The 25,000-nt window shown below is 39.2% G+C and overlaps 1 protein-coding gene across 1 annotated transcript in view; it reads left to right on the top strand.

Moving 5' to 3' along the window:
* The window catches only part of ZFHX4 (zinc finger homeobox 4), a 156,143-nt gene that overhangs the window by 27,481 nt on the left and 103,662 nt on the right, over positions 1 to 25,000 (top strand). The window contains exon 3 of the mRNA XM_009272634.2: positions 1 to 481. This exon is cut by the window's left edge and continues 22 nt beyond it. Coding sequence (XP_009270909.1) covers positions 1 to 481 — 481 coding nt within the window. The remainder of the gene's footprint in view (positions 482 to 25,000) is intronic.

Raw genomic sequence — 25,000 nt, 5'->3', positions numbered from 1 at the left:
AATCCGGCTTGCCAGTGGTCAGCTAATGGGTGATGACCTGTCCCTCCTTACTGCAGGAGAGCTGTCACCTTATATCAGTGACCCAGCGCTGAAGTTATTCCAGTGTGCTGTTTGCAACAAATTCACCTCTGACAGCCTGGAGGCCCTAAGTGTGCATGTGAGCACTGAACGCTCGCTCCCCGAAGAGGAGTGGAGGGCTGTAATTGGAGACATCTACCAGTGCAAGCTCTGTAACTACAACACTCAGCTCAAAGCGAACTTCCAGCTCCACTGCAAGACTGACAAACATATGCAGAAATATCAACTGGTGGCTCACATTAAAGAAGGGGGCAAAACTAATGAGTGGAGGCTGAAGTGTATTGCCATTGGCAACCCAGTTCACCTAAAATGTAACGCCTGTGACTACTACACCAACAGCGTGGATAAATTGCGCTTACATACTACCAATCACAGGCACGAGGCAGCCCTGAAACTGTACAAGGTAAGCCAGTGACAGCAATTTCAGTCGCCACCAAGTAGACTAGGAAATTAACTGTTTCAGTGCTAATCGAACAAGACTTTGATTAATCAGCAGAATTAATGTTTATTGAACATGTGTATAATTGAAAAAAAACTATGCAGGCTAGTCAGGGAGGAGTGTTCCCGATGAGTCGTGTTGATTCACCTGAGGGCTCGTTCAGGATGCACTTTCTGTGAACACAGGGAACGTAAGGGTTTTTTTTTTAAAGTTCTCTCATAATCAATGACTAGAGGGGTTTTACATCTCTTATAATCTTTTCAGACTTTGTCCATTATGTTTTGATCAGAAGCTTGACAGAGATTATGGAAAATGATGGTTTTTCTATACCGTGCATAGGGAAGAAGATCACTTTCTGGCATATGTATCTATTTGCAACTGTAATCTGTCACAGCCAAGTTATTTTACGTTGGTATTTTCAGTAAGCACATGCAATATGCCACATTATTACCAAGGATAGTCAAAAGTAAGCACTGTCATCCTTTTGTCTGCCCTTCTTTTCCAAGCCAGTAATGATTTTTCACAAACATGAAAGGGTGTGGTGTAGATAAATATGTTAGTAGAATGGCAACTATATTTTTATCTTTACTGGAAAAAACTATGTGGATATAATGAATATGTGGGAGTGATGAATACCATTTATTACACAACTTGTCGTGACTTTTTCCAAACCCTAATTATGGGGTAACTTATTTTCTGCAGTGTGTTTACTGGATTGGCTTGATTGTCTTGGTTCATGTACAAAATATAACACATTCATTTCCAAGATGAATAACTTTGTAACTTATTAAAAACTTCTTTTGTCTAGGGGATATAAAAATTCAGAAAATATTGCAAACCATTAGTCACTGTAACAAGCTCTAAATATGATTAGAAAATCCATTTTGCAAGTGTTATCTATTGATTTATACTAGAAATCTGTGATAACTAAACTATCAGGAGTCATCTGCTGATTACAGCAACTGTGCTGGTTTTCTAATCATGTTGAGAATGTGTACACATGGAACAAATCTAGAAAAGCCTCAGCAGACCTCTAGTTTAAGCAAGAAAAAACATTTTGCTGATGTTCAACCATGTTCAAATGGTTGTTCTGAGCTAACACAGGGTGCACAGGCAGTAACATGGATTTTCATTTTATAACCTGATATTTGTAACCTTGATGGATCTGCTATGGACAAAAATGGCGGTAACACAAGATTGGGTCTGTTATATTGTCCCACAGTGCTGGCTGCTCTGCTGATTTAATGTATTTTATTTAAATTGCATTTTTCCTTAAGTCTAGGGAGGTGGGTTTTTTGTGCTTGTTTGTTGTTTTTTTTAAAGATCCAAAGCCCCTTTTTGAAAAGTGCCAAAAGAGCTGAGAGTCTAGTGACACCGTTAGCCTGCCTAAGCAGCAAAACTGCCTTCAGAAGTTCCTGCTCCCTGTCATCCGTGAAGCAGTTCCTTGCTCCCTCCAGTTACACTGATTGTGGAGCCACACTCTAAGTCAGGTTTTTTAAATGATCTAGGTTAAACATAGTTGGTCCCCATCTCTTCTTTGGAGTGTTAACCTGGATTATTTCAATGATCGGTTTTATAATGCCACCATTCAGAGAGATGCTGCTGCAAACTGTGTCACAGATAGGAATGATAGAATGGGAGATGGGAAGGCAGAGGGCTTTTCTCAGATGGCTTCATTGCCAAAGCTTTGGGGACTGTTGAAAATAAGATGCCGGTTGCCTATTTTTTAAATAAAGCTATAGGCATAGCTATGGAGTTGCAAGGTACAACCTACCTACTCAAAACAACACTGTCTCTTCACTCACTCAGCCAGATCCCTAGAGAAATCTTTGTCAAATACGTTTGGGTTTGCAGCATGTCCTACAAAACATTTGATTTAGCGTACTAAGGGAGCGAGTCTCAGCTCTCAGCCCTCATCACTAAAAGTGTCCTGCTGCTGAACCTGCTTCTTTTCCAGACCTTGGTTTGCAAGATTGAGCAATTCAGTAGCACCTATGTGGTGCAGCTATCATACATGGCAAAAGACCATCATTAACCTTTTTTCAGTCTCTGAATCAGTTAGGGTGAAAGACATCCCAGTAGAGAAGGAATGCATAAGCTCTTAGACACCCTTTAAGCTTCATGTCCTACAGAAGGACAATTGAAAGTGTACTGCTGGTAACCATAGGGTTGCAATTCTCCTGATATATGTATTTTTTAAGACCCGTCCCTAGGATTGCTAGTGAGAATCTCAGCTTTTTAAAAAGTTTCTGTCCCTTACGACTTCTCTAAGAAGGTTGAAATTTGAACCCCACTAGGCTTAACAACTCTCAGAAAGCAGACAGCATGTACACGTGCACACACTATTTTTATATAATCTCATTTTAAGGCTAATTTGAAGGAATGACTTATTTAAAATATCAGTTGGGGTATTAATATTATTATTTTTTAAGATTTGAGGTTGGCAGTACTACAATGTGTCCCAAATAACCAAAATGTTCTACATGTGTATGCTTTATAACAGAATGTAATGCCTCTATACTTCACCCAGAAAACTTTACTTTTAATTGTGTGTGTACATTCAGGCCTCAAGGTGGAAATAAATGAGATTTTTGAAAGTCTGTAAAGTTATCTGCTAGCAGACTTGATAGTTTTGTCAGGTCTTGGTGAAGCTGTTGACACCAAGAGAGTTGTAAACTTTTTTCCTCTTGATACATCAGATAAACTTTTAGAGCACCTAAGGAAAAAAAGAGCATTAATTTGTATGAATAATAGATATATATCTTGCGAGCGATATCGAATATTCATGAATTGTGTTTATATTCAAGCAGCTCCTCTAACTCTTTTAAAATTAAGGTGCTGTGAATATGGTTTGGCAATAAAAACTTTAATACTAAAACCGTCTGAAAGCACAGAAAAAAAATCTGTGACTTTGTTCCTTTGCTTTGTCAAATACCTCAAAGTTTTTTCTTTAGTCATTTATATTTATTTAAATGTTATTGTTTTGTGAATTTTCTTTTTATAAATGTTGCCATAACAGCTTGATTTCTCTTCCTGTGCTTAACTAAAAGGATGACTTTTCATAACCGTAGCTTTTAAAATGACCATGAACATCAGAGCTTCTCTTCTGAAGCTGTATAATTTTAGGCAGTATTGAAATGTCATTTTTAGAGTTAGATTCTAAATGTGGCAAAGTGAAACCTTCAGCTGTTTTCTGAGTTATTTAAAAAAGAAATGGCCTGATTGCTCCTTACAGAAGTGCAGTATTCAAATGGTGTTGGTAACGTGGCTGCTAGGAACCAGAACAAAGACGGCCTTACCCTGAGTGAACTCAGCTTGGGCTAAATGAATTTCCCAAAGACTTACATCTGGAATTGTGCAGCTTGATATTAGCAAATTAAACCACAGAAGAGCTGCGAATCCTTCGCAGCATCCATCAAGAAGCATGCAGTGACTCCACAAGTCAACAGAGAAAGCCTCTATAGCAACAGAGTGCATTTCCATTCTGCAGGAGGAAGCGTTCAACTTCTGCAGATTTTGGAAGCTGAGGCAGGACAGTGATCTACCTCTGTGGATATAAAGTACATATAGCTGGAACTGCTCTTAAGGAAGCCATTTTGTAGCTTAGTCAAATAGCTTTTGATTCAGGGAACCGCATATATCACGTATATCATGTCCTGTGCTCGTAAAATAGTTTCCAAATACTTTTAATAAATAAATAAATAAATAAATACAGGATATCTTTTTTGCAAAGTAAACCAGAGTGGCTGAAAAGAAGTTTTAGTTAACCAAGTAACTGAACGACAGCATCAATTTCTAATCACAAATAAATATTTAAAATTAGTCTATCAAAAATATTCAATTAGCTGATAATAGCTTCAAAAGATGTTAATTTTATATTAGATATTTACCATAGATTACATCATATACGCAACTATTTAGGAGCTCAGGGAAAGTGACAGGCAGCAGTTAGCAGAGTAATACTCAGCTGTGTGAAAATTACCTTGGTTTTCCCTTCATTGACAAAATATTGATCCATAACACTATTAATGCTCTGATTGTCAGTTCAATTTGGATAGATCACTTTACCTCTCATGTTCTCAAACAGCAAAGATATTGCCCAAAAGGAGCGACCTGATTTCAGTTGAAGAAGGTTAAAGGTTAAAGGTTAGCTCAAAAGCATCATCTGCCTAGCTGCTTAACTTTAGACTGATCAATTTAATGAAAATCTGTTTTGCAGATGGTGTTTTAATGTCTTTGGCAGGATTTAGGCAGCTTTAACATTAGACGTATGCTAGTAAAAATTATTTCTTTATTTGACCAGAACAACACCTTTTCTTTTATGTTTTAAGGTAAAAGGCATGTGGGATATGGTATTTTGGCAAAGGACCCAGAAGCAGAAAGTGTTGATGATCTTTCCATATGGGCTCAAAAACAGAATACCTTTATGTCTATTGCTAACGATGACTGAAGAAACAAACAAAGCTGTATTCATTTTTTACCATAATGTTTTACTTTGAACCCATAAAAAAGAATTTCAGTCAGAACTGTCCTTGAAAAAGGCTTGTCTTCTTTGCCTAGGGTGGAATGCAAGAGCATTAACATTTTTAACCTGGTAGAGCACGGTGATTGTCTCTTTCAGACCTTGTATTTGTAGATCAGCAGTATTCTTTTTCCTACTCACAAACTGAGTAGTAATTGTGTTACTTAGCCGTAGATACCATAAATAATAAGGCAAATTAGTCAATCCAAATGGTAAGTTTTATCTGATGGAGGTTATCTGAATAAACAAAGAATTAGATCCTCAGGAGCGTAAAGCAGAGCTTTGTGTTTATGTCTTCTGAGAATCTGGTCCTCACAGTTTTTGCCAAGATAATTAAGTTTCAGCACAAGCACGTCTTTCTATTTTCAGATGTATGCAATTCAATAGGAATTTCTTGGGCTGCTAATGCAATACTATTATATGTTAGCTTTGTAATTAGCTAGGACTCTATCCCTTTGCTGAAATGCATTGTAATATTACACACACAAGCATAGCTTGCATGTAGCAGTCATGAAAGTGGTGCCCTTTGTTTCATATTGACCTTCCAACTTATTTAAAAAAGAGTTTACAATGAGCCTTTGTTTTGTCCACAAATGATCATAAACAGCTTTCTAAAGAGCCCAATAAAATGAGATAATCACAAATGTATAACATCACATATTGAAAGGGTGGAAGAACAAATGGGGCTTTTACTATATTTTATAGGATGGATTTATAGTCTGTCCTTGGGTCACTTAGGGCCAAGAATTTTCATGGTCAGTTGGTTGGTCCTGCTAGCTAGCATCCTCTGCAGGAAATGCAAATACCGTGCAGCACCTGCTCTTCAGCTGGGGTTATGCATTGCTTTTTTAAAGTGAGGTGTCCACTTCTCTGCTGGTTCAAAGTCAAAATCTTAATTAGACTAGCTTTTTTTTCTACATCTGTCGTCAGCGAAGCAGAATAGTCTATCTGGATTCCATAATGCTGTTTGCATATTTGGATTTTAAATCAGCCAGGGATATTGAATGCTTTGCTCATCTTTATCACGTGCAGGAGGCACAAGTGGGATTTAGTCCTTAGGTAACTTTTAGTGTAACAGTTCCCCAAGGAACACTGCTTGAGTTTTTCTCATTATCCTTGTTCTGGATGAAAGCATCGTTGTTAGGAATTAACAACTGAGGTGGGGGGTGTGAAGTATATGCATACGGGGACATATGGACTAGCAGCCCCAATCACTTTGTTTGCTTTACTCTGTTTGGCATGAAATGTTGATACTTGATCAGTCTGGAATTAACAGGAAGTCACATTCTTTCCATTTCAATTGTCCTACACTAACTTTTTAATTTAAAATCAAATATCCTAGATATGTGCCAGTCCAATTATTGAACTGTCATTGTCCCAGTATGATGGTACAAGAGGTCAGGAGATTGTGCAGCATCGATTTGCATAAAAATCATTGTGGAAAGGAAATTGGAATATGTCTGCACATCTGAGGAGCCAAAACATGTTTTGCTTAATCTTATTCTTGTTGTTTAGGTGAAGAAAGCTGTTTTCAGTGATAAACAAAAGTTATTCTAATTTGTTGCTAAACATAAACCTCACAATAGAGGATATTTCAATTTTTATAGTACTTTCAGGCTTATGTTAATTTAAGGTTTTAAATGTTTTATGAAATTTAATTTCCACTGCAAATTTTAGTTACTGTAATTCAGATTATGCTGTTGTGCTTACAAGTGTAAAGAGAAACGAATGTTCAAAAACCACATTGTGTAGTCAGCTATACATAGGTATACATAATATATATGCCTACTGTATGTACTTATACACTATAGACAAGTACGTTTATTTAAAAAAAACCAAACAAACAAGTTGTGGGCTAGCAGAATAGTAATTTCAGACCTATTCTTTTTTTTATTTTAAATTTAAAATATAATAGTAGAGAAATAATTTTCACATTATATTTCATGTATATTTAATTTGATATTCAGGTGTTGTCTGGCTCTCAGACAGTCCTACATAATGGTCCTTGTAAAAAAATAGCATGCATTGTATTCAGCTTATGGTATACTGCTAAAGCAGAAAGGTACTCTCAAATCATGGTTTAGAGAATCCCCATGTTCTTCCATTGAAATGGTGTCCAGGATCCCAGTCTGTGTGCTGTCCTGGGTGAGGATGTATAAGGCTACTCTTTGAAAAGAGTCTGTACCAGACTATTTGGATATGACTGGCAATGCGCAGCCTGCCCAGTGGAGCCCGAGCTCCTAGCTCCTCTTGCAGAGCAGGAAGAGTGAGCAAGGAGGAGAGCAAAAGCGGCATAGCGAGGATCAGCCTCATTTATTCAGTATGCTCAACACACAAAATGGCTGTATAACAGCTCTTTTTTGTGCCTGGAGTTCTTTCATTCTGACATTAAGAGAAATATGTAATTATTTCTGACTGAGATTCAAAGTAGAGATGCAGTGTATAGGGTATGTAAGAGTATTATGTCAATGTGAGTGCATGTGTATATGTGCATAAATAGATTGCAGCTACGAATTTAGCAGCCACTCCCTCCCAGCCTTGCAACATAGATTTTCTTGTTACCCTTAGGAGATTTTAGCTGATATTATGCAACTCACTACAGGTGTCTTCTCTAAAATTGTAACTGCAGTTTACTAGGCTCTCCCAGGTGGGATTTTTCTCCACCATCTCTTCCATGTATTTAAGAATGAGAGCTAAAAAAAAAAGACTGAGACACGACAGGAAAGTTATATTTTGACATGCATATGTTTACTTCAGCTTTGCTATTGCTTTTGCTAAATGATTTAGGAGAAACTTTCCCTTGGTCTATGCATTTGTCAGTCCATCCAGACAAAATGCCGGAACTGGGAAATTATAAGGGGGTTGATGGAAATAAAACCTTAGAGACCTCATATGTACAGGACTGAGCTTTGAGCTGTTTGGTACACAGCTCTTGAGACTATATTGGCTCTATCTTACTAGATAGACAAATTAATTTTCTGCATTTTTTTTTTTTATCCTTTGGGGTACCACTGGAGCAATGCTCCAGTCAGATTTTGTAAGGAAGGATAGTGAGGAGGCTGGTGTGAAATGCTGAGTAATACCAATTCTGTTGGTTTTAGCAAGAATTGGGTACAATGCAGGAGACGTATTTTATTGGATAAACTTCCATGTGTATGTTTGTGGGCAAAATACAATACGGTACAACAGGAAATAGGTAGTAATTACATTAAATGTGGGTAGGGTTTTTATGTTAATAAAACGTAAATTACAAGCGGTAGCTTGTCATATTTTTTGATCCTGGTGGTCTGTGTTAGGCTGGTGTATTTAATACAGGCAGATAGTGCAGAATGATGATCGTACATCCTCGTGCTGATATACAAAGAAAGTGAAGCTTTGCTGAGAACCTCAAGACCTTTGCTTTGTGGACCGCCATGAAGGAGGATGTCATGGAAATGACCCCCGTGGTCTGCAGCAGAAGATGCCAACCCTGCAGTTCTGCAGCAGACGGATACACAGAGTATTGTGCACCATAGACTCGGGAAACTGTGGGAGGGAAGGCATTAAGATAATTTTTAGCTTTTAAAGGCAGGGGGCATTGAAGGAAACAAAAATTGAGCAAAGCTAGTCCTTGAATGCTGAAGGGTGCAGATTCCCATTCCTGGGGCATCCTACTGCAGTAGCAGTGACAAAAACAAAAAAAAATGGTTTTGTCATATACAAAGAGTATGAGCAATACTCCTTGCTTATATGCATATTGCTAATGGGAGCCATGAATAGTAATATACTAATCTTATTCCAAGAGTGGATATTTGACCACATGAGTTGCCTAACAAAAAATGTCATTTTTTTCTATTTAAAACTTTTATCCTAGAGTGTCAATCAAACCATTCTGTTAACATGATTCATGTGTCTAAAATATATGAGTATGTAAGTACTGGTTTACTGCTGGATTGTGTGCAGGCAACCTGGCATACAGGGACAGTATTCAGGAGTCTGCCCAAAGTAGAGTGTTTATTTGTAATCTCTGTTCTCCCTTGTAAACTCTCCCAAAGAAGAACGTACGCCGCCTCCTTGCACTGCTCCTGGAGAGAAGAACCATAGAGCCACCTCTACCCATAAAAGCAGCACAGAATCTGCTGTTCAGGGATAGTTTGTGCCTAAACTTTTTTATAGAAAAATAGGTTACCCTTATTCAGAGAAAGTTCAAACTCAATCCTGTTGTGATGACCCTGTTTAAAACAAAGGTTTACAGTGGAAGCTTCTCTTACCAGAACTTTAGCGGGTCTATATCATCTCATTCTAAGGTTGTTTGACACATGGAATTTTTCCACTGATATCCTAAACTTGTGATTGGGCCTACAGCAGTCCTTGGCTGGGGGAGTGGGGGAGGTCAGTTGTTTCCAAACTGCTTTATTAAGAAGGAAGATGTTTTCCATGGAAAATCCTGAAAAGTTGCAACTGGCTCAAGTATCATACCAGGTATGACAGAGGTTATCCTTATGCTAAATTCAAAACTCTGGGTCCTAATAGCAGAAGAGAAGGAAGGGCACTTCTTCTTATTCATAGAAACATAGAATCAGAATATCTAGAGTTGGAAGGGACCCATAAGGATCATCGAGTCCAACTCCCTGCTCCTCGCAGGACTACCTAAAACTAAACCATATGACTAAAAGCGTCGTCCAGACGCTCCTTCAACTCTGACAGGCTTGGTGCCGTGACCACTTCCCTGGGGAGCCTGTTCCAGTGACCGACCACCCTCTCAGGGAAGAACCTTTTCCTAATGTCCAATCTGAATTTCCCCTGACGTAGCTTCGTACCATTCAAACAGCAATGTTCCTATTTTCTATGTAACCTAGACAAAAACTTGTTCTCTGGGAAATAGATTGAGGCAAAAATACTAATTGAAAAAACACTTTGTGAATGACCAGAAGCTTGATATTTTTACAGCTAGAACAATGAAACAAAGTCTAAGGAGGATCTTGGTATTCTTGCTCTTTGTGTCTGCTAGTGATGAGAGCATGGAAAAAGGCTTGCTTTACTACTGGAATGAGACAGCTTTTAGTATCTAGATGTTACTATTTTGGAAACACCCTTTGGCATTTGCAGATATGTACACAGCTAATGAATGACTGGAAATTAGGAAGAATGAAGCTGGTGGAAAAAACGAGGCCAAACTGCAAGTGTTTCTGAAAACCTTATGTCCTTATTTGTCCAGGAACTTCTGTGACTCAAAATCTTTGACCCGGGAGGAAGTCAGGACCCTGCTGGCATATATCAGAGCAGGATCTTCTGAAGTCAGCTCTCAGATGGCAAAGATCACAGGCCACAAAAAATAGTTTAAGACTAATTTTACCAAATTTGTGACCTAAAGTTATTGGGCAGATTCGAAAACACTACTGTATTGGCCCCTGGGACTAACCATGTTGCAGGTGCATCTCAGAAATAGGTAGTGTACCCAAGTTGTGGATATCCTTTGTCAGTTTTTGACTTGTTAAGATAGACTCCTAGGCGATGATGAATTGGATAAGCTATCAATGTGCTCTGTCTCCCTGTTCCTATGTCCACTGGTATTTCTTGTAGCACATCAGGCTTCACCAGTATCTTCATGATACTTGAATTTCTGTGGCTTATAGAACTCAAGGGGTGAAAATCTTTGGAACTAGTCATTAGGATTCCTGACGGGTATTTTTGAGAAAGAGCAAATCCTTTCTCAGTTAGATACTTTGTAGTCTCTTTGAATTTTTTTTTTTTTCATTTCTCGAAAAACAATCATTTCTTGAAAAACAAAAATAGGTTTGTGGGATCATCTATGACTCAGCATATTACACGTAGGATCTGGATCCAGAAGGCTTTCTAGGGTGTTTCTTTTCTTTCATGAGTTCTCCACTGAACAGCTCAAATTCTGTGGCCTCAGCTACCTCAAAAGTATCAAACAGATGATAAGGTTTACCTAAAGCATTTTGGGGTATGCAAAGGACAAGAGCTATGCTGGTTTTGAAGAGTTGTATGTATGTAATATTTTTTTATGATAAGGAAGAGAGTTGAGCTGGTAATCAATAAAAGGAGAACTCTGAAATCTCATGTTACAGAGCTCAAGCCTGTATCCCAGTTCCCTCAGCTTTTGTGCTCTGCAGATACAAAGGCTTTCTGCCTCAGTGTTCGCAAAAAGAACTAAACAAATGTCTCTCCTTTACGTCTAGTAGTTGTTTGTCCTAATAGATTTAGAAGGTAAGCTCAATACTATCTGGACTAGGAAACAGAGCATGGCCTTGGGGAAAAAGAAAATGTGTCTTTAACTGAGCAGAGGTGAGTGAGAGGTTGGTCCCCAATATGTTTGGCAGTCTAAATGGACCTTATAGAAATGTAATTAAGCATGCCACTTAATTTCTTCACATATGTGAAGAAATATCTATCTGTCTTTCTGTCTGCCTATATTTCTTTGCATGTGTGCTTAATACAGTGTCTGTTACTGGGAGGAATCAGAGATGGAGTCTGAAGTTGTTCGTGCTCATAAGAACTTTAGGGAGACATATTTTCCAACGCTAGTGTTAGGGTGGAAGTCACAGTTATTGGAGACTGGGTTTCTTGCACAGGGCATACAGTGGGGGGGAAGCAAAAAGGCAGGTGTGTGTGCTTATAAAAGTGTACACTTCCCAAGAGCATAAACAGAATTTAAAACTATGTGTGTCCATACATACCCCAGGCTGCTACTGTCAGCTGCTATAATACTGTACAAAGGTCTATATATGTTAGTGTCTGCTGTAGTGTAAAGATTGGATTTCCATTTCTGTTCTAATTTCCTTCTCCCAGTTACTCATAATTTTCTTATAGACACTTTTAGGGCTGAAATTATCAGGATTTGGTCTGGGTGTAAAGAATATTTCTTTCTTCTTTGGAGCTGTTTCTGAGTCACTTAATCATGAGATATCTTTCCAACCTGTCTTAAGGAAAAATACTCCATTGCAAATAAAGTTAGTCAAGTACATCTCTTGCAGTGGCTGTCCATAAGAGAAGAGAATGCTATTTTAGAAGCAACAACACGTTGATAGGCCAAGTATGCAATCATTGTCCTATCACAGCAAATTATACCATTAGTCCACCTTATCTAATCTCTTTGCTCCAGACTGGCTAACAACAATTGCTTCTCAGAGCAGAGCAAAAAAATCTTTCATGGGTAAATATGGAATAATGTTGTTCATACACGAAAATTATTTTTCTTCTTGTATGTCCTCTCTACTTAAAGAACAATGAATTAACATCATACAAATTCAAGTATCTTTTTTTTTTCCCCAAAAGTGGTCTTTGGGTGGTCTTATGTGTACACAAACATCAAATCGGTTTATAAACTGAACTCTTGGCTCAGTCATATGCAGTTGGAAGGAGTTCCACAGGTTAATTTAACCTGCATATAAATATAATTTTTCAGCTTTTAAAAATTTCTGTCATTCATTTAAGTTATTAAGTTTTGTTTGTTTATTCATCTGGTAATAGAACAAGAAAGATCATGTGTTCTTACTTGTTTTATGATCTTTCTATATAATGTTTATATCTTCATAATAATATTTATGATTATTTTATGATCTTTCTATCATGTCTCTCTTTTACTTACACTATTCATGCACGAAAGAATTTCAATCTATTCAGTGTTGCTTTCAGTGGAAGTTTTTCCACATTTCTGCTAATCCCATCACTGATCACTGAACTCCTTCTACCCCTGCTAAATTTTTCTTGAGATATACAGATATTTCAGAACTGAACACACTGTTCTCAGTGGAGCTGTATGATTTTACTCTCCCATGCCTGGTGCATCCAAAAATATAATCTGCTTTAAACAAATCCTATTGCATTCTGTGCTGGAAATATGTTGCCTTTCATTGCATGTCTCTGCCCATGCCCCCCTTCATTCTGATGCCCAAGAGCCCTAGAGTGGTTACATTTAACTTAGACACCAGTAGCTTGTTTGATTGGTTCAAATTATTCCTTCTAATGCACATTTTCTTAGATTCATTTGTCAATACTGAATTTCACCTGCCTGGTCAGCTAGCTTTAAACCTCTGCTATTCCTGATGGTTCTTTGGCCGGTCTTCACTGGCATGAGTTCTTTTATGCCCTCTGCAAGATCAGTCCCAGTTTGATGTTAGAAGATCCAGAGGTAACTGTTGTTCTGCTAAATGGCCTGTTAGTTCGTCTAGCTTGTTTTCTGTCTCTGTCTGTTTCTAATCCATGACTTTTTTGCCTCTGTGTTAGGTGCCTACATTAAGTGGTTAGGGTGCTTCCTGCTTAGTTAGCTGAGAGAGAAAAACTCCAGCTCTGCATTACCCCATGGAAGAATTCATTTCCCCCTAATATTAAGAGAGTGAGGGAAAGAAGCATCCAGTTTACCCCCGCGTCACATTGCCTGTCTCTTCAGACAGCTGCCTTTTGTTGCTTTCCCACATTTATTGCTATACATAGTGACTTGGGGCGCAAATGCCCGAAGGCAGCTAACTATTCGTTAAGCCTGAAGAACAGAAATAGGTAATTAGCCATCTATCTGCAAATATTTACCCCAGATATTCATTTGCTGGTGCAAAACAGATGTTGTTTCTGCATGTGGACTACAAGGCTGAGGCATAACTCAAATGGACTCTTTGTAGTGTGCTCTTTTTATACTGTTCAGTGCTAACTTTAATGTATTATTGATTGTTATTAAGGTACACCATGAAATACAGATGGGATGTCTGTTGTGGTTGAACTCATACTGTGGGAGCTGTGTTGACTTTTGGATTGTTCTGGCCTTCATGCTGCTTGACATTAAAACCTTTCCCGTTAGGGTTTAGAAGAGAAAGAAATAAGTTACCCTATATGTAGTGTGGAATAATGTGAAAATATGATGCCAAATGCTCTCCCCACTAAGTCAGCACAAAATCTGAAATTAAATACTAATTTCAGAGCAAGCCAGGAAGTTCCCAATTCCTTGTGTGAGTATATACAAACACTAGTTTAGAGTAGTAGATACCTGAATTTAAATTAGCTGTGCTACCTGCAGGTGGTGAAGGAGGTGCTAAAAGTGAAGGGATTAGGGGTCTGGTTTTTAGAAATGCTGAGTGCTAGCGGCTCCTGTTGATTACGTGTGTTCAGCATCCCGGGGTCCAAGGTCACGCTCAGGCGGTGACCAGCTCCTCTGTGCTGACTGCCAGCCTCTGTCCTTGCACAGCCCTCTTGGCTGGATGTATTGGCTAGTTTGAAATACACAAAAATTGCATCAGAGGATCAATTACTGCTGAAATGTCACTACTGAACCCTGTAATACTGCTAATTAGTTAAAGAGGCATGTTGATATGCATTTATCTTGGCTGTAGCTCATTGAATATCTTTTCACAAAATTAGGTTTGAAATATTTTAGATTCTCTGCCCTCCCTCCTTCTGGAAAATTGAAGTACATAGCTGTTGGTTTTTTTCCTTTTTTATTTCCTATGCCCCGTAAAATGAAATACTTCTAAATGGTTCTCACTATCTCCAGCAGTTTGCATCTTAGAATAGTTTACTTCTGTTTGAAACTCTTAAACAGAGTATTAGTCATTGGAGAAAACTTGAAATAAGGAAACGTATGACAAACACACAGTCACAGGACAACCCTCTCAAACTTTGGCTCAGCTCCCTTTCTGCCATTAATGCAGCAAAAGAAATTGGAGATTTGATGCAAGTTCCCTGCCGTGGGGGAGGGCAGGGTTATTCCGCTCATGTCAGGGAGTCCCCGGCTGGCAGAGAGCCAGCTGTGTGTGCACTGTCCTTCCCATCGCACGCCACGCAGGGGATGTGTTGGGAGAAGGATCAGGAAGGGCAGTAGCTAGAGCACACATAAGTGTGTCTGTGATGAGAGTGAAATCCCCCCTGCACAGGGAGCCGTGGGGAGCTCCCGGGTAGAGCCGGCTCAGGGGGATGCTGGTGACTGCAGGAAGCTTTTTATCCGGGACAAAAAGGCAGCGGCTGCTGTCGCAAACTGTAGGGTCTGACTGCAGTCCTGCATTTTGATCCCTTGCTCAGGTAGGTTTCATTCCTCACGTGCTCACCTTGCAGGGAGCCTGCCTGGGCTGTGTCTGGGCGTTCTGGGCTTGATGAACTATGGCAGTTGTTTCCAAGCAGCGGCTGTTCTTTTTAGTTCCTAAAACATGTACCAGGCTCTCATTCACACACCCCATCCCCCAACTTTTCATTTAGCATTTAGGTTTTGGTGAGGATTATTTCCTCAATTTGCCACAAAGATAAGATATTCAGCTGCCAATGGCATGAGCAGAGTCCATGAGGTGTTTTCTTTAGTATGAGATAGGTCATATTGTTAAACAAAAGTCTAAACATTTGCAAAAATATAGGAAAAAATGCAGGGGTTTTACTGGTTGTGTGACTTTTTACCCTCTGTAGAATTTGTCTGAAGCTTTAAAAAAGTTGTTTGTTTCCTATTAAAATGGTGATGAGAGGAATGAGACAGGAAGAATGTGGGCCAAATCCGTCTTTGTTGCAGTATTGCTGATCTTGGTAGTGTTACTCCAAGAATGGAGTTGGCCCAGGAGTTTTCCAAAATGACAGTGTTTCTTAACTCTGTCAATTGACTGGGACATGGCTCTCCTGTGGTTTGACTACTGTGGTTTGTCACTACTGTGAGAAATTATCCGGTTCAAAAAGTTCTGTTATTTGGGTAATTTCTTGCTGAAATTGATGGTTACTGTTTCTGTTTTTCTCCCGAAGTTTATTTCTAGGGTTTTTCCATTTGTTTCTGTTGCTCTAGAGAAAAGGCTAGTTACAAAGGAAGAATCAGAGAGACTGCTGCGCAAAGAGGGTGTGAAAAAGAGGAGAGGATTTGAATTTGGAAATGTTTTCCCTCTCCCCAAAACAGCTCCCCTGTTTGATACAGTGTGTGTTGTTAGAACAAAATCTACCTCCTAAATGTCTTCTACAGATCAAAACAGGTTACTGGGTATTGATAACCATGACATACTTTGTGAGCATATACACTAGGTCACCTCATCCATAGCCTGTTTCTCCTCCTAAATTATTCCACATTTGTGAGCATTTTTCAAGCAGCTACTATTTAAAACCAGAGAGCCTCCACCCTGAAAGGCCCCAACCTGTCAGAAACATTTCCTCTCTTGCCTCAAGCTTGGAATTTCACTTCAAAACGCCAGCTCCCTCAGGACTGTGCATAGTGTCATCCTTGCCTCGTGGTTTACTCTCTGCAACCTCAGTTGCGCACACGTACGGCCAGTGTTTACCACCTCACCACATTCTTCTTCTTCCTGCTCTACCAGCATCTCTACGTGTCTATTTTCACAGTGCCATCTACGTCTGGAACAGTGTCGTTTCTGCAGTACTTAGCCTGATTTCACTCTTGCCAAGCCCCAAGCTCCTTTATATTTTTTCTCTTTTCTGTCAATAATCTTTCTCAATTTCTGTGTATACATATGTGAGTGTTTGCGTACATTATCAAATATGCATTTCTAATTATTTGGGATGAGTGGGATAAAGGTTTTTTTGTCTCGAGCTTGAGTTGACCATGTTGTTTTAAGTAATAAAGACAGAAAAAGGTATGCTGACCATCCCACAGGAAACTATCATGCATTTTGAACCTCCTGCATATTTTGCATTAGGAAAAATATGTGAGAAATTTGTAGAGTGCTCTTTAACTCTATCAATACTCTTTTTTCATATGGCTGCATGTACCAAGCCAAGCTCCACTAATACTAAGTTGAAAAAACACCGCTGTTACTTTGTGACTAATATATTTTAGAAACGTCTTACATTTTTCCTATAATAGCTTTTCCATACATAATAGTGTTTCAGTCTGAAGGTCTGACATCTCAAGGCCTATCAGAGCTAAGAACAAGTGCTAGCATTCTGTTGGAAAGCTGGAAACTTCCCACCTCCAGTGCTATAAAAGTCCTTTTTCAGACTCACAGATCACAAGATTAACACATCACTGGTAGAAGGCCCATCCTGGGTGTTGGCCCAATGTAATTTGAAAGGAAATCTTTCCTTTTGAAAGGAGGCAAGGAAAAAGACTTGATGGTGGTTTGCGGCAAAACCAAAGTAATGACAGCTCATTTAAGCTATCTGGGCTGGGAGCATTAATAATAACTACCCCTGGAGACAATTTTAGGTCTGGTTTCAAGCACAGAGATTATGTTGACACGATCTTCTAGGACAGACTTGAGACTTCTCTGAAGACCATACTCCTCTACCTTCCACATGACAGGTGTAGAAGTGCGCCTTAGGGGGTCAGAGCATTTTTTGTGAAGGTTGCTGGACCTGGGCTGCGTTCACACTGGCAATCCAAAGTCTTCCATGTGGCATCAATAAGGCTGGGATGCCAGCAAAATACAGCATATAAGAGCTCCAGATCACGGTCTTTCATTCTGTTTTAGTCATAACCAGTGGGGCAAATAGAAGTAATTACTTGGCTATACAAAGGTGTCAGACCAGGGATTTGATATTCTCAGTACATATCCCAGTGAGACTCTGTGTTGTCATTTATAAAGGGTTAAGATTTGGCCCAACTCAAGCAAAAGGTAAATTTTCCATTGACTTTGGTGGGACTAAGATTTCACATATGACACTATTAAACCTGTGTTATATAAAGCTTTGTGTATGTACATGTGTATATAATATATATCACAAGCACGTACAAATGTGTTTCTGTATATTTTAGCCAATTATATAAACTAAGTGTGTTTAAACCATCTAATATGCAGATGTCTGGAATGAATGAACTGAAAAGTCTGGATAGTAGTAAAATATTCAGAGAATGTAATGGGGGCATGTTTAGCACAATTGTAAAATTGAGAACTTTTGTTCCATTTATCAGGTGCCTTTCTCTACTGTAATATCATGGCTTTTTTTTCTAGTTACATCAGTTTTCAGCTACAAATGTTTTACATTATAAAACTGTGTAAAACAGACTAAAAATTGGGTAGTGTAAGAACATATAAGCTAAAGACTTAAGTGCTTTGGGCTAACTTATCTTACCAGCTTTCAGAGATACAGAGGGAGACTGTATTTGAAACCCCTCATCAGAGCAAAATGAATGTTTTAGCATTCTCGGACATACTATCAGGCTAACATGCTCCCTGACTGACATCCAGTGCATACTGTATAATTGCCAGCCTGCTTCTCCAAGTGCCTTGAAGATTACATTTTTTTAATGTCCCAATATTAATAACCAGATGTGATCTTCTTCCTGCCCAGGGGTCAAGCTAGCTGGCCAGGTCAGGCTGTTTGTCTGTGTGCACAGACTGTGAAGTCTATTCAGAATGACAGGTATGGGGGGGGGCGGGTAGGGTGTTAACCTCAAGACCACCAAAAGGGACTTCTCCCTGCTGGGAACAAAGACCAGCAGGAGCTTCAGCCTTTTTCAGTACTCCTGGGATTTTAACCAAGTGAACAAAAGATGATGCACAGCTGAAGAAATGCTCTTCACAACTGATACATAATTTAAGATGTTCAGTTACAAACAACCGGATATGTATTTGTGATTTCATTTGAGCACAGTCCAATTATCTGCAGTCAGTTAATATTTTTGTATGCGTAGTTTCTGTGTGCTGCTTTATACGTTGAGAAGATGCTCAATTGCTGGTGTTCGAATACACGCTAACCTTGAAAATAGCCCTAGCACTTAAAGAAATAACATTAAAACATCAGCAGTTGCTATGGGGTGTTTTGTGCCTTCTAGTTAATGTTTGCCAGTCTATGTGTAGAACTATTTTATAGCGGACAGTATGATAGAGTTTTGTTAAACATACGTTATAAAACCATTTACTCCTCGCTCTCTCTTTTTGTTAGGTAAAAAAAATTCAAAAGAAGCAGCTATTTGTTTCCTAATTGATTTTCTACGTTAGTTGTTCATTGAATAGATAAGTAGTGCCTGTGATATTTGATTACAGAGCAAGGCACCCATTTAACCTTCCGTTCTTTCCTGGCCAGGATTTCAAATACAATACAACGTACCTCCCTTAGGCTCAGTAGGATTAGACTGCTAGCAGTAATCCCTGATGCTATGAAATAGACCTGATAGAACTTCAACTCACTTGTTTAGGATTATGCTCATGAATTTCAGCTCATCTAGTTGCATTAACCCTTTGGGAACTTGTGTGGGCTATACTTCTATAAATAGTAATAAATATTACAATAAACAATGGCAGATGCATATCAAAACCTATTAACGCATTTTAAAGAATTCACTTTTACTTGGTGATCAAAATGTAAAATTCACATTGAAATTATGTTCGACACTGTAGTACAAATCCTCAGAGTTTCTTTTAATTCTAATGTTCAGAAGTCTTTTGCAGTTCAACAGTATCTTTAAACAGTTCAGTCTCAATTTGTGCATTTATTTTAAAAATTATTTTAATGAATCTTCGTTCTCAAGATTGCACTGAAAGGGCAGACAACTGATATCTGCTGACTGTAGAGCATTGGTGCAGAATCTCCCAGTATAATGACTTGAATGCAAGCATGATCCTAGGGTAAAGAGAAGGGGTACTGGTACTTGAGCTGTCATTTCCTGGGTTTTTTGCTGATAACAATAATCCTGATAAGGGCAATAGTGACTTTTGATGACTTATGCCCCAATCAAAAAACTGAGTGAGAGTGCCAGACCATTTCTGATGGACCGCTAGACAGCTGGCAGGCAAAAGCATTGTAATCACTCCATATTTGAACTGCTCTTTTGAATTGGTGACTTCTATTTAAATGCTGATTTTTAATCTAGCCAAATCACTATAGGGAATAACCCTGTACTAACAAGAAGGAACAGACCTTTTCTGTCTTTCATTTTCAGGATCCTAAAACCCACCAATGAAATAAATATTGTTTCCCATTACCAGTCCCTTAAACTGTTCAACCTTTAGTGGAAAGGCTCATTAAATATTCATGTGCACAACTAATTGTATTTTATTGAAATTGAAATAAATATTGTTTCCCATTACCAGTCCCTTAAACTGTTCAACCTTTAGTGGAAAGGCTCATTAAATATTCATGTGCACAACTAATTGTATTAATTATTGAAATGAATATATATATATATGTTTTAGAATCTTTGAAGTCAATTACAATGAAAAAATGTGGAGAGTTTGACTTGGGAACTCTAACCTACTCTCACTTTCTTGGCAGAAGAGAGAGTCAAATTAGGACTGACTGAATGTGCACATTCAGGCATCAGTTGATGAAACTACTGTCCCTTCAATACACCTGCATGTGGAATTACTATATTTAAAGGCAAGACAACAGGCAGAATCAGTGCTGCTAGCTGCACTTGATGACACAGGCATCAAGGCATTTCTTTACCCCTTAGACACTATTAAAGGCATGCCTATTATTGTAGATCTGTCGGATACTCTTGATACATCTGATGATAAAGTAGTATTGATGAATAGCTGAAGGCGATGAGAGCAATAAATGAAGTTACTCTTGAGTGACTCCATTCTTTTTTTGCAGGAGGAGTCGGGTGTGGGGGTAGTTTGGGGTGGTTGTTCATCAGCCCAGTGGGTGCACTCATGTGCTCCCATGTGGAGTATTGCTGAGTTCTAGTCTGTCACCCTTCTTGATCAACATATGCCCAAGGCCATTATGGGAGAATCATCTGTGCTTGAGGTGGAGGTGTCTACAAGATGCAGATGATTTTCATCTGCACAACTATTTCATCAGACTTGGATGGTGAAATCAATTTTTTGACTCAATTTTTTGCCAGGGTTGGGGTTTGGATATACCAGCTGTGCTGTAAACCGAGGTCATGCTGGTGGGATTCAACAGTTGGTAGAAATGGCCAAGGCAGCATTGTGTAGCTGTCCCACAGTCATAAGCCTTGCTGGATTCTATGTTTGGCTACTGAGGTAACCCAAGGAGTGATAAGCATGCCTTCATCATTTATATATGGCCGAGTGCTAAATGGATGGATGTTGCTTCTCTTTCAAATCAGCTCCTCTCAATTTCTTTTGTTTTAGAAATTTCTTCCAAAAAATTGTGCTCAGTCCTGCTGCTCAACCTACAGTAATTTCCAGTATTTAATACATTTAAACTTTTGTGCTCTGTTGGTTAGTTTTGGTTTGACACATGGTATATTTCTGTTCCCTGATTGATTGCAAATGTACCATTAGATTTTGGCTGTTTTGTGAATGCTCAGTTTACACATTCAGGATGTGCTTTCCTCAGATATTCTGCAGTATGCATTTAAACATAGCTGTTTCTGAAACAAATTCCTTGCTTAGGTCAGCAGATTCAGTTCATAGAAATTAATGGAAAACAAACAGCCAAGAGGTGGGGCATGGAAGGAACTAATTCAGGAATTTAAGATGAATATATCCAGTATTTTCCAGCTCTCCTTACGATGTTTTAATTCTAAACACAGAACTCAGTGGCCCACACTTTGCCACCTTCAGATTTGGTGAGAAAAGAGAGGTAAAACTTTGAACTTTTGGGAGATTTGAGCTGCCAGGAATATAGCTATCTGTCCATTAGCCACTGCTTCTGACAGCAAGTATTTTGCAGCTGCTGTCCCAGACCTATTCCAACTCTCACAACTTGTTTCTAGTTGCAGTTTCACTCTGTTTCAACCTATAAAGACTTAAATGAGTTGGACCCTGATTCTCTCTGAAAACCTCACTTCACATATGTAATTCAGATCAGCTACAGTGCCCTGGGCTTAATCTCAAAGATGCTGGAAGCTTGTGTTTTCAGAGAGTGGTTAGCAAATGCAGAATCTGCTTTCTTGCTTTCTTGATCAAAGTTTGTAATTTTTGATCGTTCCACCACATAGCAAAGTGCACTCGTCTTTCAGATTCTTACAGGATAAAGGGAGTAAAGGGTGCCCATGGTGGGAAAGTTTGTTCTTAGGCAAAAAGAAATTTTGATGGCTTGGATATCAGTACTATTTATTAATGTGCTTTTACTTGGCAAAGCTGGTGGCTTTTTTGTGTGTGTGTGTGTGGGAAGGGAATCTTATTAAGTCTAAATAAATAGACTGTAGGAACCATGGTAATACTTTACACTTCTGTACAGCCTTTATTCAGAGGCTTTCAAAATGTTTTAACAATGTTAATTAAATTCAGTGCTCCTCCATTCTGTGTTAGCCTAAGTGCATATAGGGCCATCTTCATGTACATACTGGTAGACTGGAAGGAAGCTTGTGTTTGACTGTGTGCAGCAGCATTGCACTGCAAGTACTTTCAAGGCAGGTGAAAAAAAAAGAAAAAAAAAAAAAGCTGTGTTCAAGTAAAACTGCACAGGGAATTGCCTGTAGGTAGGCAAAACATAATTACGAGTTGAAATTTGGCCAAGACATTTGTCTTAACACTCTTCCTCCTTTGAAAAAAATGTGCCACGTACTTAATAACTTTATTAAGTACAAGCAGTTATGAAATCTGTTCTTTGTTTCAACCAAAAGAAAACATTTCCTAACAGGACGGTGCTGTTAAACACCAAGCTAGGGCACTGACTCATTACTAATTTAGACAGAGAGCACCATCAATGAATTACCAAAACTCTTTTTTGTAGCACTGGTGTTTTCCTTGGAGATCTCCCCTCCAAGTACTGACCCTGCTTTAGCCTGCGAGATCTGAAGGGATCACAGCACAAGGTGGTATGGCTTAGGGCTGTATGTAAAATGATGAAGGACAGAGTGAAACCCAGCCATGTGCTCCCTTTACTCAACACTGTAGTAGGAGAGGAGGTGGTGTTCAGTGAAACTCAGAGCTACTCTTGTTTTCTGCAGTAAATAATCAGCCTGTGAAATTCACCACTGCAGTGGGGGGGTTATCCGGATAAACAGTTTATCAGGATTTTTAAGAAGGATAAGGGGATGAACTTTAATGATGTTTCTGATTATGTGGGCTAAAACAAAAAGATACAAGAACGTTTGGTTCTCTATTATTATTGTTAAAGTCAGGATATAAACAGACTGTCTTCCAGGGTCAGGCAAGGATCCCTCGTCACACTGCACACTCATTTAGGTTCTCTAAGGGCTTGTGTTTGTACCCTGCTTTTCTGTGAATCTGATATTAGCTACTTGCACAGACAGCATGTCGGAATAGCTGGGCCAAGGGTATGATTCATAGTGTTACTCCCGTGTTTCCATCTCTCTGTCTCCCTCAGTGACTGTTCTCAGAGGACGGCGTTAGACTTCAAAAATGAATACGAGAACTGAGTGTTTCAAATGTAAATAAGATGCCTTTCTATTGGCAATTTTAGTTTTGCTAAGGCAAGGTACTACTCCAGCAGTAAACAACCGAATCTGTATGTCTGGGTTAATTTTTTTTTTCTTTGTCAACTTATCACTCAGCGTGGGAGAGGAGTGTCTGCACCATAATTAGTGTTTCATTTATTTAATTTGGAAGTACAAACAATAGACAGAAAGGGCCATTTGGCAACTAATTAATTTGCTTCTGCTCAAAGAACATGACAAAAAGTTTCCCTTCAGATGAGCATTCATAGATCCGTGGACTTGCATTTTCACATTTGAGTAATAATTCTTCAGCATTACTCCATAGATAATTTGATATTGTAAGTACAGCATGTAAAGGTACAGACTTTAAATATGTTTTTTAAACTCAGAAGACTATTGGAAACACTTTATAGATCATTCTAAAAGCAGTTATGATTCAGTACCACACAAAATCTCTCCATGTTTTTAGGAAGCACAACAATTTTATTCCACCTCTTGGAAGAGGACGGGGCATCTGCTGCCCAGCTCCTGTGGTAGCTAGTTTCTGCAGAATCCACATGGGACCATAGAAGATACAGCTTGGCTCAAGTTACTGTTTTGTGCTGCAGTTTTGTCGGCATCGCAGTAACACGTTAACTCTGTGTGGTAGCCGTTATTAATTGTTCGGTGCACTCTGCTCTGAGCAAGGATTAGGAAGACAAACTCCAGTGTTGTGATTGTTATTATCAGAATAAACAATCCAGACCTACTGAGGCTGTGTCCAGATTACTCTCTGGGTCTTGCCACGGCAACTGTCCAGCCCTGGCTAGTGGCAACCAGGTCTGAAAGGGAATGGGGGAAGTGGAGGTAAGACGCTGCACTACAGGGATTTGTCCTGATGCAGAGCTGGGAGATAGCAGGGCATGCACTTGGACTCTCTGCCTGGGAAGCACTACTGGTTTCTGTAATGCAGACAGAGTGTGGGAGAGCAGAAGATTTGGATTGCAATAGAGGGATCAATCTTCTTTAGGGAGGGGCATATTGTTGAGCATGGTATTTTTCACTTTTCCGAATTTCCTCTTTCCCTGCAGAGTGTTAATAACGTACTGGAGAATTCCCAGACTTTAGGATGTCAGTGGGCCTTGAAGAAGAGCTGTAAGAGGGAAAAGTATTGCTTGACCCAAAAGAACAGGAAAGCTTCTTCCAGTAGAAGGGAAGAAAACACATTGGTTATTTAAGGAAAGACCTCAAAGGGAAAATTGAGATACAGTTTTGCCAAGCACCCAGGCTGTAATGGTAAGAACTACAGAGTAAAAAATGTTGGCCCGAACAAAGCTATGCAGACCCTGGAAGGTGAACTGGTGGGGAAGCCAGTCAAAGGCTTTCAAATAAGAGCTTCTTCAAATAAAGTCCAAAAAGCAAAAGAAACAAGGCTACTGCAAAATAAAGATGAGAATGAAGCCCCCATAATCCAAGGGGAAATTGTCAGTGACCTGCTACACCACTTAGACACATACATGTCTATGGGGCCGGATGGGATCCACCCAAGGGTACTGAGGGAGCTGGTGGAAGTGCTCACCAAGCCACTTTCAATCATTTAACAGCAGTTCTGGCTAACTGGGGAGGTCCCAGTTGACTGGAAGTTAGCAAATGTGACGCCCATCTACAAGAAGGGCTGGAAGGAGGATCCGGGGAACTACAGACCCGTCAGTCTGACCTCAATGCCGGGGAAGGTTATGGAGCAAATCATCTTGAGTGCCATCACATGGCATGTACAGGACAACCAGGTGATCAGGCCCAGTCAGCATGGGTT

The sequence above is a fragment of the Aptenodytes forsteri genome, unplaced genomic scaffold, assembly GCF_000699145.1.
Source record: "Aptenodytes forsteri isolate BGI_AS27 unplaced genomic scaffold, ASM69914v1 Scaffold62, whole genome shotgun sequence".
Taxonomy (NCBI): Eukaryota; Metazoa; Chordata; class Aves; order Sphenisciformes; family Spheniscidae; genus Aptenodytes; species Aptenodytes forsteri.
Note: the sequence above shows the minus strand (reverse complement) of the source record. Positions and strands in the feature narration are given on the sequence as shown.